General features: G+C 38.8%; 1 protein-coding gene across 1 annotated transcript in view; it reads left to right on the top strand.

The window, feature by feature from the left end:
- The window catches only part of LOC146318036 (contactin-associated protein-like 4), a 136,127-nt gene that overhangs the window by 48,028 nt on the left and 67,278 nt on the right, over positions 1–20,821 (top strand). Inside the window, exons 3-5 of the mRNA XM_084732216.1 lie at positions 3,849–4,042; positions 11,592–11,739; positions 14,586–14,792. Of these exons, the coding sequence (XP_084588342.1) occupies positions 3,849–4,042; positions 11,592–11,739; positions 14,586–14,792 (549 nt within the window). The remainder of the gene's footprint in view (positions 1–3,848; positions 4,043–11,591; positions 11,740–14,585; positions 14,793–20,821) is intronic.

Here is a 20,821-nt window from a genome sequence, read left to right as displayed (position 1 = left end):
TTGGCATTCTAATTGGCTGGCAGAGCAGTGATGTCACATTCCTGACTGTCATTAAGTGTAAAGTAAGTTTCTCAGTTGGTGGTTAGAATCGGTTCCTTGACACACACTGGGGAAGAAAGAAACCGGGAAGATCTCTTAAATTTAAAGTGACAGCCATGACAGGAAGTGTTCAGACCATCAGCCATCAGTTCACTGCTGTTTCAATTATGTCTGACAGGCAAATCTCTGTAACGCCTCTCGGTCTCTTAGTCGTTTCCCTCTGATCTCTTTCTCTTCTCAACCTCAGTCTAATCTTAATGAGTAAAGGTCAGAGTGTCTGCTCTTCTCTGTTCCTCTGTCACTGGACACGTCTGTTAGTCAAGTGCTTATTAACTTTGGCCTTTAGCTCTTTAAAGATCAGGCTCCACCGGCTACCAGGGCGGCACGGATTCATGTTCACTGCTGAGCTTCTTTTCTCGATCTGCCACCGCAACTTGTTCAGAGGGATTTTTGACTGGTAACAAAAGTACGGAAACTGTTGCTTTTCCCAGACACAAGGTGGGAAGAAACTAGTATTACTTCAATCCAAAAATAAAGAGCTATGATGGATTTAACCATAATCAGAAAACCAAACTGAATATTAATCTCAAAACTGATCACTACAGGTGCTTGTACAACAAAGCTGACCATTTGCTACTTCTAGATTCCAGTACGATGTAGTGGACCAAATATTTTATCCTGAAAGGTAAATCTTTGCCTTTTGATTGTTTTTTTAAATTTCATTTTTATTAGATTTCCTGGCTTTTTGTCTTTATTAAACAATTGACAGAAGAGAGCCTCAGGAAACAGGGAAAACCAGAAGCAAATGACATGGGCCTGAATCTGCGGCATTGCCATTACATGGTTGCCTGGCTTCACCAGACCAATCTGCAAATGCAAATTCATCTTAAACCTCTCAGGGCTTTATCAGACCGAAATGCCTCTGGACACAACCAATCAGAGCAACGAAACATAGCGTAGTTGGTAAATTAAACTTACCAAATCCTGTCTGAAGTACAGCAAAGACATCTTTCTCATCAACTAAAGCTTTCAGTGCAGTTGTTTGTTCTTTTAGAGAAACTTTACTGTCTAGTTTGTTTAATACAGATGCATTGATTCAACAGAAGCAGTTCCACATCAGATGCTTCAATGGTCAATGAGGTCATACTCCTTGTCACAGTCATTGTGTAAAACCTGCTCCATATTAAATGAATGGTTATGATTGGCCCAATGAAAATCTGTCTGAACAGGAAGGGGGCTGACGTATCTATCAGAGCAAATACTGAGTTGAGTTTGCAGATTTGGTTAATGGTTAAAGTTCAGTTCGATGAAGATGTCAGGTCTCACTGAAGGTGTGTCATCAATTCTGTTTTTGATTTTCATGACAGAATCTCAAGGATGAGGAGTGGGAGGTGTCCACTTTGATAGCATCAGGACTGCACTGCAGGACTGCTTTTCACTGATGTATTTTTTTTTGTTGGCTTCCATCAGACAGGGACTTACATCAGGTTGTTTGTTGCTGAGTGTGAATCATTTGGAATTGAGTGTCAGTGCCTGGTCTTATGGTGCTCCGCTGGAAAATGGCAGATTCATCCCTTCAGAGAATCATCCCTTAAGAATTATGGTGACGATGAAGCTGAGCTTTGATGGCGAAATTCTGAAATTCTGTTCAGTGCATAACACTTCCTGGTGGCCCCTGCTTGTTGGGCCCATATAGCTGTTTAGCTGACTGTTGGACCAAACAAATAATACAATTGATTAACAACTGATTCTTTTGTGATGGATTTGTGTGGCAAAAAGGTTTTATAGAGTCCCAAGCATCACATGCAGTTCTGACTTCAGCTTCTATGCTCAGTGCTGTCCTCTGGAGGCCGAGGATAAATTTTGTTTGTAGCTTTGTTTCAAAATGCTTCCTGCTGCTAAAACAAAAAGCAGACAACAGAATGGCACCATGAGGACGAGTGACATTTACACTGTTTGTTGTGTGTTTGTTCTTTTAATGCTTTCCAAGAGCTTGCCGACTCCCAGAGCAGTCCCTCCTCCTCTCTCTCTTCCTCTGTATTAATGCCTGTGTCGTCATGTTTGTGCTATGCTCTCTTTATTTGTGTGTGTGTGTGTGTGTGTGTGTGTGTGTGTGTGTGTGTGTGTGTGTGTGTGTGTGTGTGTGTGTGTGTGTGCTCAGTGGGACACTGGTCAGCAGCCTCCTCCTTCAGAATCGTCCATCTGGCGTTCTGAGCTCTGAGGCATCACTTTGGCCTGACAAAGCAATTTCCAATACACACACACACACGCACCCACACACATACAGACAGACACACACACACTGGCACCTTCTTTATCTTGTGGCAATTGCCTCTGTATCTGAAAACAGACAAATTAAAGACAATGAGCTTGTATACGGCTGATCAATAACTCCAGTCTTTACTTAAAGCATTTTGGGATAAGACATATTGTTGCTAACATAAGGTACAGCTACACAATACTACATATAAGAAATGCTACCAGTTTATTGAAAAAAACTGCACTTTACAGGAGAAGCATGTTTCACTAAACCCCCTTTTATTTTCTCAACCTATTGACCTGGAATACAACCAATCAATATGTTACAACGCGGCTCTTTATTGGTGATATGTAATACGGGAAAGGATAGGAACCTGCAGGGCTACTGTAAAACTGATCAATACCTGGCACCACAACCTACTATTGATGATATTCTATATAGCAAAGGATCCAGACTTGCAAGCAAACTGTACAACCAATCAATAGATCACGACACAGCCTCTTAGCAATTCCGTATTTGGGAAGGGATGCAAATGGTCTGGCATTCTGTGCAGCAAATCAATACGTGGCACCCTGACATCTTATTGATGATGCTTTGTTTTGGAAATAGTAATGAGCTTCACAGTGATATGTGGTGTGAAATTATGAGCTTAATCCAGCTCAGCAATGAGGTCAGAGATGATGCAAGTGTAGGATCTCACTATTAGGACATTAGGAAATCATGAAAATCATGAATTGTCATAAATTATGGTGTATCATTAAACTACCTAGCAATACAAACACTTATTTGAACTTGAACTTAATTTTTAACTTAAAAAATGTTATCTTAGTCATGTTCATAGATGTTCTTTGTGTGTGTAACAAGAATGGGGCTAAATTGCAGTTAAGGTTACATGATAGAAATCATGTACAATGGTGCATTTTTGTGCTAAGAAAGTGAGTGAAAAGGTAAGAAAGTCTGTTATCCAGAAGGACCGCTAAATAGCTTTGCACTTTCTTAAAAAAAAAAAGAAAAACGTCAATCAAATAACAAATTTCGAACTAACATGAAAAGCCATAGAGGCTGCAGGTTTGTAAATTGGAAAATTGTTCAGAAATGATGTTTTCATTCTGTTGAATGTCTTCTTATGATGTATAAAGACAAATGGACTCCAACATGTACTGGGTCTAAAATGGCTATTAGGGAACATTCTGTTATACACAGTGGCAATCAGAGTGCCACTTTTTAAATTCAGTTTCTTACATTAAAAAGCTCCTGCAGTGTCTTGGAATGAAACCAATCATCTGTTCCAGCACAAAAGAAATACACAGCATTTCGTTCAATTATTACTCTGAAATGGGTAGTATGTGTCTCACAAAAATGTGCTTTATTTTGGCTCTAACAATAAAATGTGATGTAAAGTATGACTCAAAGGTCAAGCAATTCATTCCTCACACACATATACAGCATATATACACACACCAGTGACTCCAAAGCTTATTACATCTTTTACCTTGTGGGCTGAAATGTAATAAATCAATCTTTTCTTTAATTTTCTCTCTGTCTGCAGGAGCTGGAGGTTGGTCTCCTCTCATCTCAGACAGGTATCAGTGGCTGGAGGTTGACCTGGGCGAGCGGACCAAGATCACTGCTGTCGCTACTCAGGGCCGCTATGGCAGCTCTGATTGGCTGACGTCTTACCTACTGATGTTCAGCGACACAGGACATAACTGGAAACAGTACAGACAGGAGGACAGTATAGGGGTGAGTCCATACATACAACACTGTCTAATGCTCAACAAAAACAGACAGTACATTGACCAAATTAACTTTTTTGTGCAGCAGTGAATCACAGATTTGTCCCAGAAGGCCTTTACATTATTAATGGCATTCAGAACAGGTGTTACTCCTCTGAAAAAACTGTGACAAACAATCATAAGAGTGACAGTTTGTTCACTGACAAGTTTATCTCGAATGCATTTGAAAAGTACGTAAACAATTTCAAATTTACATATGTATAGGAAACATGACTTTCCTTGGAGAATACAAATCGTGTTTGAGTGACAGTTTTTTTGCAGTATTTTCTTGAGACACAACTTGCACATTCCCAAGAGTTTCTGATAAGCAGCAAGAGGCTGTATCTCAGCTAAATTCTTTCAAATTCACCAAATACAAAACACACAAACAGCTGTAGAATATGTCAAAATACACACTTACATGTGTATTCAAATTCACATCCACCCATCAGTCCAAATTCTACCACTTATCTAGGGTCGGGTCACGTTGGCAGCAGGTAGTCCAGGCCTCTTTTTTACCAACAACGTGTTCCAGGTTTCTGTTTTTTCTCAAGCCAGATGAGATATATAACTGCTCCAGTGTGTTCCAGGTCTACCCCAGGGTCTCCTGCCAGCCATATGTATCTGAAAAACCTGCTAAGTTAGGCTTCCAGATGAGCTCCCACCAGATGTCTGAGCTCCTTACCCCATCTTTAAAGCCAGTTTTCCATACATGTGCTGGTTTGACTCATTGGATTAGCCCAGGATGGCTGAGGTTTGCATCTCGATTATGACAGGACTACCCACTTGACAGTGTGTCAGTTGAAGAGACACTTGTCTTGAATCAAGTGGCTGTGAAGTGGTGGATAAACACATTTCATTTCCTATAAATTCTTCATAATGAAAGTTCCATATTCTTTGTTATTTAAAAGCTTTTATTAATCAGTAATTCATCAGCAGTAACTTTACACACCTCCTACAGCTGAAAAGCAAACTTGAAACAATGCAATAAAGCAGATACTTGAAAGCACAAACAGCGACACAGGAGAGAAAGTAGACCTCAACCACAGAGATTCAGTTAGAAGCTACATGCACAGGCTTTTAAACATGTCAAATAATGAAGTAAATGTATGTCAATGTAATCCCTGTGAGCAAAATGTCTGGGCAGAGACAGCTGCGTATTGGTTAATTGAGCTAATTAGCAGTTACTTGCTAAAGTAGCTAATCTCCAACAAGTAAAGTGCTGTCCATCAGGAAACTTGATAAATCACAGAAAGTTGAGGCAGAGAAGAGGACATGAGAGACAAAACCAGATTATATTTCCTCCATAAAATATAATCCAGTTTCACAAAAATCAGTGAATAAAATTATAAAGTTGTGTGCTTGTGTATAGTAATCAGTCACCGAAGCCACTCTGTACCAGCTGCCTCTGTCTTATCTCATTTTTGGTTTGGTAAACAGAAAATTAATAACATTTGGTGTCTCATATCACCATTCTCAATGCTAAGACCGTGCTCAGAAGCACTGTACACTAAAGTAGCTGCTAACAACAAGAAAAAGTTCAGTCAGACAACTCACGTTTTATAATGTTTATTCAGAAGCAGAACATGACTTAAGTTTGGCATCTAGGCTCCAACTTCATCACTCCCTGAAGGTTAAAATACATAGAGATATAAGGGGAGTGATGAGCGAAGTCTTGAAACCCCCCCCCGTTGGAGCTTACAGGTGGATGCTGGGGTGGAGGTGGGGTAAAAGGAGCAGGCAGCGACACTGTGCGGGGCAAAATGGAAGGTTCGGTAGTTTAAATAGACCGCCAGATTGGAAGGGTGCATTTGGTATGTACTATGTACTATGTATGTCACGTGATTGGCAACACAGCTCAAGTTGTCTGCCTGAACTAGCTCGCAGGCGTAGCCACATTCGTTTGGGAATCAGAAAACTCTGTAGCATAAATATCTAAAAGCTAATCCAGCTTCATCAAAATTAGTGAATGAAGCTGTGTTTTCGTACAGTAGTCAGTCAGACCTGGCAGCCACTAGTCTGGAGTTGTAGAGTGGAGCTTGTAAACATATAGTTTAACAGGACAATATAGATATGGCCAAACAGAAGACAATTAAACCATTAAAAAAGATCTATAACGGAGACTCCAGCAATGTGATACAGTACAACCTTAAGAACTGCTGCACACGTGCCCAGACAGTAATGTAGGTACAGTATTACTGTACTCCACCACTCAGGTGTTCACAGTCATGTTTACAATGCATGTGGTGTTTAGCAGCGCTGGTCTGCAGGGATCAGTCCATCCTGAGGAGATAATCAGAGTCATCAGGAGCCTTTGACTCCTCATTAATAATGGATGAGCCAATGAAAGAGCTGTGCTGACTGTGTGGACCTGTTGCCAAAACACCTAAGCTGCTGTTGACGGACACTGAGTGGGACAGAGAGGCAGCCGAGCGTCACTTTCACGGAGGTGCAGCCTGGAGCACTAAAATCAATGAGGAAAAACTCCAGCGTCCTCTGAACTGAAGCTGTGGTGCTTTTACACAGATGTTCAATCTCAGGCGTCGTTTTAGTATTTTTCACTTTCAAGACCCGCACCTTCTGTAGGTATAAATGTCTCAGTCTAAGTTAACAAAAACACAAGGATTCTTATTTTTATGTTCTGCCAGTCGAGCCCACTGAATCTAAACTGGACCTTTCAAGAAATAGTCAGACATTTAAGACAGCTCAGCAGTTGTTTGTTGTTTGTTTAATCTGTATAAAAAACAAGTATACAGAAAGTGTAAAGACAACAATTTGCTGTTGTATTGGTGTTACGTGCTGTGCTGTGTGTGCTCATCTTGTTGGACCCTCTTCTTCTGCCATGGTATACTAGTTTTCCAGCCGGAGGATTGATGCCACCTACTGTTTATCTCAGTGATCCAGAACCTAGTAAATGCCAAACAATAGTGGATGGAAACAAGCATTCACTTGCATTTTCTTTTAGGTTTACTCGAAATTCAGTTAAAATATGCAGAAACATGGCTACTGATGAACAAATATGTGCCACACCAGTTGATTTAATGTGCCTCTTCTCTGATTAAACTGAGCCATACTGTATGAATTACATAAAGAAAACCTAAAGAAAACCTATTATAGCAGTGTCACATTGTCATAAATCATGAATGAAATATTTGATGCAGACATCATGTAAGAGAGGTGTACTTTCACTTAAATTAGTTTCACGGCTTTAAACTGCAATGTGAGAAACTCAGCTGGTCTCTGTAGGGCAGATTAATGAAGAAATCAGTCAAATGGACAGCAGAGGCGCTGAGGCGCCACCCCGCAGCACTCCCCTTCAGTGCTTTCCTGTCACACAAGTGTTGTGTTGTACTTGTATTTGTCCCACTGTGGTGACTGTACACAGTTCAGTATACAGCCACAGGAATACTAAGTAGTTTTGATCTGGTTTGTGTAGGAAGCAAACACAGTGATGAATCCTGTCAGAACAGAGAGCCATATGCTTGATTCTCTCACCTGCATGCTCCTGGGGAACCTTAAACCAAATCAGAAAGTGCAACAAATATGGAAAAACACCCACTAAACTGACTGTGAGCATGGACATTTATCCAGAGTAAAGCCACATTTGTTACAGTGGTGCAGAGAGGAGCTTTTCATTAGAAGTAGAGCTGAGGCAATTTCCTCATATGGAGGGGATCCAGCTAATCTGAGCACTGAGCGTCTTTCTGAGAGAGCAGAGAACAGCTTCTCACAGCTTAAAATCATGTGATGTGACGCTCTACATAAACTGAGCATGATCTCAGTCACATTTCAAGGTGTTTCTCAACCAAATCAGTCAGCTGAGCTTACAGAGTCTGTCAGAGGAGAAAGTTGATGGCAGAGATGTTGGATCCACCAACATATTTCCCACTATAAGCTTCTGCTTTTATAGAGAGGTTTTTCTCTTTTTCTTTACACTTTTGTCCTTTTGTTAAAATGATAGCACGGATTATTTAAAGTGGGGTTCTTATTGATATTCAGTGCATTTATTTGCAGTAGGCATAGAGTTGACGCACTACCAGTTTGGGGAGGCAGAGAGGAGCTCTGATGAGAAAGCTAAGCACTGAACTGCTGTGGACAGGGTCAGCAGCAAAACCTATTTTTAGACACTTAAAAAAAGGTCCACCTAAAAACATCAATATCAGTTGAAGTGGAGGCCATATTTAGAATATTTTTACTAATTAACCTTACTGTCAGACAACCTTTTCTGATGGGAAACAACTGTTATATGAGCCAAATATTGCTCTCTCCACATCGGCCCAAATCCACATGGAACCATTGTTTTTACCTTGTGGAGTAAAGGACTTGACGTTCTACCACAGCCTTGAACTTCTGGTTTGTTTGTGTTATTGTGTGACTTCAGTGTTTACAAAAAATAGTTCAGATTCACCAAAGTCTCACAGTAACACAAACAAACTAACAGATCAAGGCAGAAATAGATGAAGCAGCTCCAATGTTCTGCAAGGTAAAATTACTGATTTTATTCCTGATGGCATTTGGTTTGGAGAGAGTGATATTTGGCTTATATAATGTTGGTTTCCTGTCAGAAAAGGAGGTGTGATGGCAAAGGAAAGCAGTGAAAATAGTCTAAATATAGTGTACACTTGACTTGATATTGACTGGACGTTTTTCAAGTGGCTATAATACCTTGTGTTGCTGATCCTACCCAGAGCAGTACATCACTTAGCTTCTGTGCTGACTCACCTTTCTGCTTCTCCAAACCATGGCATTGTAATTATCAAGCAATACACAACTATATTTCATACAACCCCACATAAAAAAAACAAAAAAAGAATGAGGAGATGAACAATACAGTGTAAATATCACTTTTGTAATATTTTGTGTAGCAAAAATGCTTGTAAATTGGACAGCTTTGAAACACAGGAGTCATCCTGAGTGAAAAATGTACATTAACATCAGCAAATGAAAAACAAGAATGTCTCACCTGCCATCGTAACCAGATGTTCTTCTATTGCATAACACCATCCAACCCAAGTTCAACAAAGCGCCTGATGTGTGAATTTACACTGAAACAGTATGGATAGCACTTCATGCGGGTGAGAACACAGGAAAATTAGCAGTGAGAGAAGTTAAATTTTTTTGTGTGAAAAGAAAGTTCCTCCTCTTCTCATGGCTGTGTTCAAATGACAGATTAAGTATGCAGTTACCAGCAGACTGTTCACACTGAAGTGTACTCACACAATTGTCTTCTCTGCATCACATAACTTTTGAGGACAACGTTACTGGTATGTTATGTGTGTGTCCCCTAAAATGTCTGATTTTGACTATAGTAACTATGGTTCTCACCCTCCTCTGCTGAAGGGGATAATCTCTGTGTATTTTCCTAAGTGATTCAAAGAGCTTCAGCAAACCCAGGACAGTTCCTCCATGTGTGGACCTTATGTCTTTTTATCCTACGTCAACAGCCCGGTGTGTCACTTTCAGGCATGGAAGGGCACAGTCTGTGTTTGTATGAGTTGCCCAGGGCAGGTGAAAAATTGGCAGTGTTTGACGAGTTGGGAGTGAGACTGGGCTCTCCTGGGTCTCCTGCTTCACATTCACTCACCATCATTCTTAATTATTTTATCCAACCATGCATCTTAGCCACAGTCATGCTAGAACTGTCTGCCTTGTAGTGAGCCACTGGGCAATCTGAAGAGATACAATGCATTTTAGGGTGGATGAGTACGTCTCAGTAAGCATGCTTTGAAATTCTTGTTCATCTAGTATACATCCAGGCATTTCTCACGTACACAAAATCCACATATTATGCAGCTGGTATGCACTACATACTCAATTTGACATCATACTTAGAATGATATACAGTACGTTAGTATGCAATTACAAACACAGCCTCTTTCCTTCAAACAGTTTCCGAGACTCAGGTCATGTTTCTAAAAGCAAACAGTCATTTGCTGAGCTGATGACTGTTCTGGTTCATCAGCTTTGAGGAAAATCTATGTTCAGCTGCTCGCTCTAAAAAAAGCTGGCACATGACCCATGACTCCCAGCTGTGCTGTATAGTCACATGTATACAGCATATACAGAACATACACATCATGTACACACACCCACACACACCCCAAACAAATTTGCCGTTTTTGTGAGTGTAATGTGTTGCTGTGTGTCTGCAGTTATTTCTGTGCATCCTGTTGTGAATTTGATTGTTTTTTTTTACTTAAAAGAGCAACAAAGGTTTTTAATACGAACATAATTGAGATCCAGGCAAACACACACACACACACACACACACACACACACACACACATTACACAATTATAAGACTATTATAATATACACAACGCAGCGTCTCTCTTCATCATCAGACTCCACTCTCTCATGATTACAGAAGAATTAATAAGTTAATTGTGTGTCTAAGCTTTTATTCAGCAGTGGGAGAGCCAGTTAACCTGCATGTCAACTTCAAGGGAGGGATGTAATTAGGATAGATGGCCAGATGGGAGAGATGGAAAAAGATGAAAAGAGCAATCCATCAGGCATTCAGCCTGGAGTCACAGAGGAGACAGACCATCAGTTCACTCTGTATATCACACGTTTTGCAGAAAACGTTCATTGTTAATCCTGAAGAATATCATATAAAAATGAAGAATTAAAAATGTCAGCAAGAGAAGTATTTGCTCACTGTAAGTTCACTTGTACAGCTATATGGTGGTGGCAGATGCAAGTATTCATAGAAGTTCATTGAAAATGCATTTCAAGTTTGTGGGTTGTTGTTTGTGGGAAAATTTATGATTGGAGTTTACATTTATATCTGAGCTGCTGAAAACAGATAATTTCTTGGTATTTTTGTTTGAAAAACATTAAATCAACTATCAAAATAGTTGCTAATTATTTATTTATCAAATTTGTACCTGGTTATTAATTGAAGGTGAAAGTAAGAAGAGATTAGGCTCAAAGCACATTTATATCCTCTTGTTTTGATAAACATTTTAAAGGTCTGCATTCCAAACAGAGGGACAATGCTGGGAAATTCTAAAAAAAAAAAAGTGTAATTATTGCAAAAAACATGTTTTACTCGAGGTTGACTGAAGTTGAGACGAATAAATCGTGATGTATAAAGAATATGTGATGTCACTTTCCAGTTTCCAGCTAATAAGTTACAGTTATAGGTCATCTGCAGACATAGAGATGAGAATTTGTGACAAACAAAATTAACATACATGCCATATTTCTATCACTATGTTTTCCAGCATTTGAGCGTTTGCCTGGCACTGTTTTAATTATGTTGTCTTATTGCACCTTCTTCTTCTGCAGTGGTTTACTGCGTTGGCAAGACAATTAATACCAACTCTTTATCTTGATGAGCCCCACTCCTAATATTCACATACCAGTAATCAGATGGAAACATGGAGCGCTGATTTTCAGGGACCTGGAAACTTTGACTGTAAACCTAGTTTCATGAATAAACTTCCTCTTCTTGTGTATAATAGTAAAATGTAGCCAGTGAGCCTGTTTTTATTGTGTTTGTGTGTTTTCAGTCTTTTCCAGGGAACAGTAATGCAGACAGCGTGGTTCAGTACAAACTGCAGCAGCCGGCGATGGCTCGCTTCCTCCGCCTCATTCCTCTGGACTGGAACCCCAGCGGGAGGATTGGACTCCGACTGGAGACCTACGGATGTCCTTATAGTAAGTCTTTAAACTTTCACTGGCCTGACTGGACTCTCCAGGGCTTTCATCAGAGTGGACAGATGCTGGCTCACTTTTGGGTGATCTCTGTCACCACGGCAACACAGACTACACGCGCAACTGACTCTGCAGCACCTTAAATTCAGGTTATTGAATGCTAGCATATTTCAAAATAATAAAGTTAATGAATGAAGTATTCCTAGATGATCATTTACTGCATAAATCTAATAAAGAAAACTACACATGATTAAGAATATTGAACTCAAATTAATTAGGCGAGTAATAAAATGTCTTCAAAGGGGAACTGTTCAATTATTGTATTAAGATTGATTGTTTTGTGAGGTAACATTTATTAGAGATGTGCAGAACCACATTCATTTTTAGTTGTTAGATTTGTAATACAATATAAGTAATGTGTCCAGGCCATTTAGTGACTGTCTATAAAAATACTCTTTTGCATATAAAAGCCAGCTTTAACCAAACTGCAGGTAGGTAATTAGTAAAGGTATTGCATATTAATGAATACAGATGAATTAGCTGAATGTAATCTTTTATTGGATACCTTAGATTGGAAAGAAAATTACAAATCAGATGGAAGACTAACATCAAATTGACAAGACAAATTGCATTAATTCAAGTTTTATTTTTGCAGTGAAGTGGTTATATGACAGCAGAAATATGCATTTTAACACATATGACTATGTGCAGTTTACTGAAGTGAAGAAGTATTCTGACCCTTTTCTTTCATAAAAGTATCAGTCTCACAGTGTGAAAATACTTCATTTCAAGTAGAAGCCATGCATTTAAAGTTTTACAAAAGTATTCTTTCTCAAAACAAGTTCTTTAATAAAATCTACCTCTCTAGTTAGATTTTTTTCAATCTCTGTCTGATGTATCTGACATCAACTTGTTGCAAGACTGTTTTTGGAAAGGAGTGTAAGACTCTGGAAAGAAGACATAATGGATCACCGCTTTAGAGTCAAGAAAATGTCACCTTAATCAAAAAAAGGTGTTTGAATTATGCAAAAGGTTAATCTACAAAGAAACTCAAGAGATCTCAAATGTAATGGTGCAGAAGTAGCAGAACATTGATATACTCAAACAAAACACAAGTACTTCTAAATTAGTATTAAGGCATAGAAATATTTTTAACTAAATTCTGGACAGCTTCATAATTCATCATTTTGCTGAGGATAACAGTATTTTATATAAAGGCTACTAAACTAATCCAAAAACACAATGTAATATTTTAGCTTAAGGTCTCTGGGAATCATTTGTGCATGGAGGCACTTTCTGTTTTATCTACTAGTTTTTTAATTGGTTTCCAGATTTCCAGAAGTACAATAACGATGTACTGTATCCTCTGGATACCTTATAATCATGTTAAGTGCCTTATGTTTTCACACATTGTTTCAGCTTCTTTTTTTAAGCATGTACACCTGTGTTATCATTTTACATTATGTTTTTGCATCAGATACATCACCCACCACACCTTCTCTTATTGGTATGCTTTTTTCATATTTTATACACGAAGAAACACAAAGACTTACTGCCAACCGTATCTCCCTCTACATATTTTAATACTCAACACTGATAATCATCATGTTTCACACTTTTCTCACCTAAGAAAGAAAGCTTAAAGCAAGGAAACATTCTGGTAACAATATAATTGATCCTGTTTCCATTTTGAGTATTTCACAACAGACATAGAGTATAACTCTGAGATCCACACTGTGAAAAAATATAGCTGCAGGTGCCAATGAACACAGTCCAAGCAGGTATTGTCACATTGTTGGCAAGTTGGCTATGTGGCAATTCAAACCCTTGACCTTTGTATAACCAGAGAAGTTATTTATGGACTGTGGAGATGAGGTTTCCGCACAACTTTGAACAAGTTGGGTTGAGGCAGTCACATCAGACGTGCAAAACTGGGCCATTTTTATCTGTTTCAACTTAAAAAGATATAAAAAGGTTGGTGAGAAAATAAGAAAATGCTATGCATACAGTACAGCAATATATTAAATATAAGTACAGACTCACTGACTGATCTAAACACCATCTGAAACACCTGATATCTACCATGTATAGAATGTCTATGTCGATTTTGGTCTCATATGAATGAAAACTTGCGGGGATATAGATGATAATTTTGCAAATTTTAAGAAATACAGATTAGATATTTAGATAAAATAGAGAGATACAATATAGTGAACACTCCTGAACATGCATCTGTTCTGTGCTGAGCGATCAGCAACGTCTGTATTTAATAATGACTTTTTTCTTTAGGTAATTTGCCCACCAACCTGGGAGGAGTTTGCAAAAAAAGAGGATTTTGATAAAATTGAGAAAAAATCAAAAAAGGTGACATTTTTAAAGCAGAAGACCAGTTGAACAAAGAAGCTGCACAAACACTTTCAGCTGAGAAAAATCACTCAGTTCTGCAGTCATAAAATCCACACAGACAGAGGCTGTGTGTGTGTGAGAATTACTTTCTTTATGTAGTATAATCTGCTGGTTCTACTTCAGAATCTATGGGAACTACTCTCTTTAAAAAAAATAGTTCCTTCATGAAACTGCTTGCAAAGAGGTCTGTGGATTATTTTTGATTAACCGGGTCATGATTTTTGGAAAGAGTCACTGATTTTGAATTTTTCGAATGTGTTTTTTGGTGCTTTGAGCACCACAAGCCAGGTGCCATCTACTTGCATCACACTGCAGAGAAGAGAGACATCTCTATGGCCGATATCTCCAAAATTCTGTAACTCACACCAAAGATTTTAATTTTGGGGTGAACATACTGATATGACCTGAAGGTCCTAACTCCTTTCTCTCTATTTTTGTTTCAGCCTCTGATGTTGTGAGTCTGGATGGCAGCAGCAGCAGTCTGGTGTACAGGTTGAGTCCTGGGCCGAGGCGAATGTCCAGAGATGTCGTCTCCCTGAAGTTTAAAACCCTGAGGAATTCTGGGACACTCCTGCATGCAGAGGGAGAGGGAGGACTCGGGCTCAGTCTGGAGTTAGAGAGAGGAAAGCTACAGCTGCTGCTCAGACAAGGTACAACACACAGATACTGATATCTGCTGACAGATACTGACATCTATTCATAGATACTGATATCTACTACACAAAAATCAGTTTAAATACCAGGCTTATCTGCAGAATGATAGTGGAATATGAAGGTACCACAATACCTGTAGAAATGAAAGGCTTAAGAAGCTTATATTGTTGGCACTGCAATAAAAATGAAACTGCAGCAAGTAAGCACACTTCTTATAACAAGGGACACAATGTTTACATCTGTATCATCCAACAGAAACTAAAACTCTTCAGCTGAAATAATCTGATCAGTGAGAAAGCATTTTATTTCATGTCATTTGTGAGTCACCTTGTGGACTATAAAGAGGACGACAAATTGGTGGCCAGATATCTCAGTTGGTGGAGCATTTGCCCCATGTGCTGGGGCCATGGGTTTGACTTCCTCCTGCAGCCCTTTGCTGCATATCATCCCCCAAATCTCTCTCCCTTTTTCCTGTCTTCACCTCAGCTGTTCTGTCTTATAATAGAGGCATAAAAAGCCCCCCAAAAAAGTATATCCATAAAAAAAAGGAAGATGACAATTCAAAATCTCTGAAATAACTTCAGATTGGCTGTGGTTGGATGAGGTGGATGACACGCACACTGCCACCTGATTGGCTTAAATCTTGGCTCACAGTCTGGTGCTGCGCCTCTGTCTAGTTACAGCTATGATGGATGATTCCCGTTTACTGTAGCATGTGTTAGGGCTGGACTCTGTGAGACTTGATGCATGGCTTGCAGCCTGCACAGTGGTGTGTGTGTATTTGCGTTGTTCAACTGTATTCGTGAGGGACCGGGAACCTGCTATACTTGTGAGGTCCAGCCACCTTTGTGTGGCCAACCCCAGAAGTTTAAAGGACTTACTGGACTGCACTGGACTTAGGAGCTGTGTCAATCAAAGTGTGTTTTTTTTTCCTGAGGCCTTTTTCCTTTCTTTTTTTTCTTAGTCACAGAGTTGAAAAATGTTTAGCTATGGGTACAACACTGCACTCATCATAATCACTCTTTACCCAGCTGTCCAATCACAGTGTAGGGGTGGGACAAATACACTACCACAAACTATGTCCTGTTCATACTCCTTAAACCAAACTCTGTCCAATTTCAGCTCTTGAACCAAACAGTAGCACTCGCTGAAATGTCTCTGCACTCATAAAATCTCATAAGCCCTCACAGACTGGTAGGTCTGTCCCCTCCCCCTGCATGCTTCAGCCTTCCCCTCATCCAGAGGACCACAGCAAGTAGCTCACATTATCTTGTGTTTTTATATTCATTGATAACACAAACTATCTGGGGAAAATAGTAACGAGAGAAACACATTAACTTCTCTGTGGATATTTCATATCATGGAAACTAGAGTGTCTCAGCTGAAATAACGGTGTGCCTCCAAAGTGCTCTCATACACTCCCAGCTGCTCTTTGGTGGACACAAGCCCTTAAAGTGTTCTTCTGTCTCCAATGTCTGCAAACTTCCAATAAAAGAAGACAAACACTGTACTCCTTCCTTCTGCACCAAGTACCTCTTGTTGACTGAGGCTAAAAATATTGCAAAATTTTGAATTAAATTGCAATAGGATCAGACACAGATACAGTCAGCTCTCACACTGATATAAGATAGAGAGAGATGTGTGAGTAGTCCCAGGAACGTTGTTTTAACTAAGAGGAAAGCAAATTTCACCATTACACCACCATTTTTCCTCTTGCACACCCCATAGAGGTATTGTTATGTGTGCTTTGTCCATCCTTCTTTCATCTATCCTTTTCTCTGTCACTAACTTGTCTCTAACTCTTATGAAAAGACTTAGTCCTATAAAGACAGGGGAAAGAGAGGAAATGTCCTCTTTAAGAAAGACAGTCACACATCCTATCTCATTAAAGGCACAGTGAAATAAAAATGTTTTTTTCCTTTTAGTTATGTCTGGTTTGTTTATATGCCAAATATCCTTGACTTTTCTCCTGTTTTTTGATTGCTTATTTTGCTCCTTCTGGTGTATACTAGCGTTATCACAGTACCAATACCCAGTTTAGTATCACAATACTCAATACCAAAACAATACTTGAGACTGAAACAATATGAGGTCAATACTCGATACCTAACAGATCGTTAATATAATGTCCATAGGGAACATGAACCCTGAACATACAGTATGCTTCTGTAAAGCCAATAATTATACATACATTTACAACAAACTCTGATTAATTTCATACATATGAGGGCAAATTGTCTATCTATGATTATATTGATTGGGTCAAATGTTAATATGTTATGTTTTATAGACCTGTCCTGCACAATGCCCATGAATTATTCTATGAGTAGTTCCAAAACTACAGACCATTATTTTCCCAACAGGTCATTTACACTAAAACATTACTCTGGAAACACAGTCATGTTTTCTTTTTTAATTCAGCGGCATCATGTTCACTATGGACACCATTATGTTCACTGAATTTATAGTAGGCCTTTTTCACCGGCCATTCTGTCTGACCCTACAGAGCCACCGTAGTTGAGAAGCTACATGTGACTAGTATTAGTAGCCCTGTTCAGTGCACAGCTCAGAGGCTACACTGACACACACCTTTGGTGCTGTGTGAGGCAGAAATAATACCTGACCATTTTTAATTAAAAAGTATACAAAAATTACACAGAATTAAGTAAACCATGCAACTCTAGTCTACACAGAGATGTATGCCACCAAATGTGATAAGGGACGACAATTTACATACATACATACTGTATTTAAGCAGAGATTTAAAATACTTGTGCTTAGTATTACTATTTTCTGCTTCTTTATAATTCTACTTCACTACATGTTGGAACCCAATATTGTACTTTTTTCACTAAATTTATTTGAGAGGTTCAGTCATGATAGATTATTGTGGATTAAACTACCTAGCAGTGTATAAAGTAATTAAAAGTAGGTCCAGTGTTACCAGCTGCAACATTGGAGATACTTACACATCAAAGGCCCAGTGTGTAAGATTTTGGGGGGCTCTATGGACTGAAATGGAATATAAGTATATTTTGTGTATCACCTTAAAATAATTATTCTGTTATCATTACCTTACAATAAGCCATTTTTATCTATAGAGGGTGTCATCTTCCTTGCAGTTCATCATGTTTTTAGAGGCCACTAAATCCTACACACTTGTCCTTTAATGTAAATGCTTCGTTGTGCATGATACGTTTTTTTTTGGTACTCATTATTAAAGTTGCTCTGTAAAAAGACAGCTCCATCTTAAAGAAAAACTGTGTCACCATAAAGAGACACTATAGCTGAGAGAGAGGAAATTAAAGCCTTCGACTGAAACGATAGTTGAGTGAATCACAGTAGTTCTGCGTCTGCTGCTTCAGACCTACACTGAAAACAACAAACTGGCTTTCTTCTCACTCTTCTGTCCCTTTTACAACTCTGCAATGTTTTCAGCCTTTGCTGTTCTAATTACTGCTGTTTGTCTCCACAGATCCTATGTTCCTTGTTTTTTCCATATCAGAGAGGCTGTTTGCTTTTTCTGTTCTTCTCGTCACATTTTGGTGCACTGTTATAGTTCTCAAGTCCCCTTCTTTGTTCTTATTTCTCAGTTGGATGCCCTTCATCATTTTGTCTCTCATTATTTCTAGCCCTGAATTCCTCCCCATCCTTTTTTCCCCTCTATTTACTGTACTCTCCATCCTCTCTCTTTGTCTCTACGGAGGCTTTTAGGTTACAGAGTGTGTAATTTAGGTCATCGGCTGTGTGCATTGACCCTGAGCTCATGCATGGTCTGCTCTGCTCTGTTCACAGTAACACATCCAGGTCTGACCCCCTGCAGCAGATGCAGTTCACTTTATGAGGCAACTCTGAGTAACAACACTGCACAGAAACAGTAACTCTGTCCAGTCCTGGATGACAGAGGAAACTAAACACTAATTAGATGGATAGATTCAATTTTTTTCTGTGAGTTTAAGTTTAATTTGGTCAAACAGAGTTCAGTATCTAGTCACATGGTTAAGTTAATATAAATTATTGCAACAGCCAAAAGGTGCTCTGCAGTTGTTAAATTAATATTTATGGGGTACGTGGACTAATTAGTTTTAGTAGTTTAGTTTAGTAGTTTTAGTTTTTGTGCCTATACCTAACCAAACTGTGACTGTTTTCCAATGTAAACCATGTGTAAAATTACACGAGTAATGTCACATGACTCACAAAACATAGTTAAGGTTCGGAAAACCTGTCACCGCTGGTACCCTCCACTGGTAATATACGTTGTTTTAGGAATAATTGGCAAAAGATCTTTTCTTTTTTGTTAACAAAACTTCATTTGCAAAAGGTGTAAACACATACAGAAAAATAAATCCCTGGCTCCCCTCCCCTGCAGCATCGTTCTTAATAGCCCCTTATGGTCTTACCTGTCAGTTCAGACAAAACTTTGGACACCCTGCCCCAAAAGTCTTGAATAGAGGGATAAATTAAAGTTTGCAAATATTAAAGACTCTCTATTTGTCTCATGCAAAACCTGGTGACAGGCATATGATAAACTCTGTAATAAAACTTAAAAAGGATAAGTTGGTAATTGGTAATTTAGTTGGATGTTGTTTCTCTCAGCACCCCCAATTATGACTGTCTCCCAGCGTAAAAAAAAAAAAAAAAGGAAGAAAATTATGAGAATTAGTTCATTTTTGGGACTTTGTTCTAAAATTGTGGACAATGATCATGAACAAGTTCATTGTAATCTGTGCAAACTGAACTTTGAGCCAGCTCTTGTAAAGTGTGAACATGCACAACACTGTTCCACAGAATCCCCAAAGTCTCCTCAGCAGCAAACATTAGAACATGCTAACACAATTTATTTAGCTTATAATGACAAGTCATCTCGCCCAGTCTTTCCTATGAGATAAAAATCTCAGAAAGACACAGGAGTATAAATCTTAATGGCCTATCAGTGTGCTAAAATATTTGCTTTCCCAAAGTGTGTTTACAGTTAGAAAATTGTTTGTAGCTGATTACAGTGACAGCAGCTCCTGATAAGCGCTGGGTTTGTCTCCCTGTATAATCACATTTAGAGTCACAGTGATCAGCTGTAATGATAGTGCAGACAGGATGTTCAGCAGAGGCTCCCAGAATGAGGCAAACACATCCAGTCTGACCCTCTTTCACTCGAACAGAAAATACTTAAGTCATTAACAGCTTTTTATCCGTTATTTATCCAAAGATTCTGCTAATTATGCTCCCTCCTCTTCAGCAGCAGACTTTACATAGAATCTCACACATTCAGATTTTGTAGAGGTTTAGGTTCAGGTTATTTTGTACACAGGTGCAAATAAAGTAACCCAAACTTAAACCTGTACAGGTATTTGGTTTGTAGTAGAAGGCAAGTCATTCATCTTGATGCATTTGACAAACATGACAGAAAAACAGGCAAATATTGAGAAATAACAATTAAAAAAAAAACAATCAAATAAAATTAATTGGGTTAAATTAAATAAAATTAATAAACAAATAAATAAGCAGTACTTTTATAGCATCTGTGCAGTTTTGCTATAATTAGTTAATCTGAGTGATGGCAGCTGGAACAAGGCTATTTCTATGGTGCTTTATTCTGAACCTTGGAACTAACAAAGCAGCTGAAATTCACTGTGCAGAGGGTGGGAGACACTCCTCATTTAAAATCCAGCTGGTTATCCCCTATAACTGTCTGGTGTACAGGGACTCCGGGTTAAGCTGTGACTCACCAGTCAGCCTACTAAACCACTTAACTGGATTCAAAGACTCTCACTTCTTCAAAGAAGCCAAAGAAAAGAGAAAATTGATTCAATAAAAGCATCTTTGAATATAGCAGTCATGGTTTTGTCAATGTGGAAATAGGACAGTTTCTTCAATATAATACTGGTGCCTTTCTTTGTATACATCTTTGCGATTTGTTTTAGAGTTCAGTTTTGAGCCAATAATTGTCCCAAGAGTGTACATGCTCCAGTGTCTGACCATTAATGGATGTGGCGTCACGTGAGTGGGCATGTCTTCTAAAATAAATGAT

This window comes from Lutjanus erythropterus, chromosome 12 (genome assembly GCF_056507025.1).
Source record: "Lutjanus erythropterus isolate fLutEry1 chromosome 12, fLutEry1.hap2, whole genome shotgun sequence".
NCBI classification, from domain to species: domain Eukaryota; kingdom Metazoa; phylum Chordata; class Actinopteri; order Lutjaniformes; family Lutjanidae; genus Lutjanus; species Lutjanus erythropterus.
This window is presented reverse-complemented; position numbering and strand designations above follow the sequence as displayed.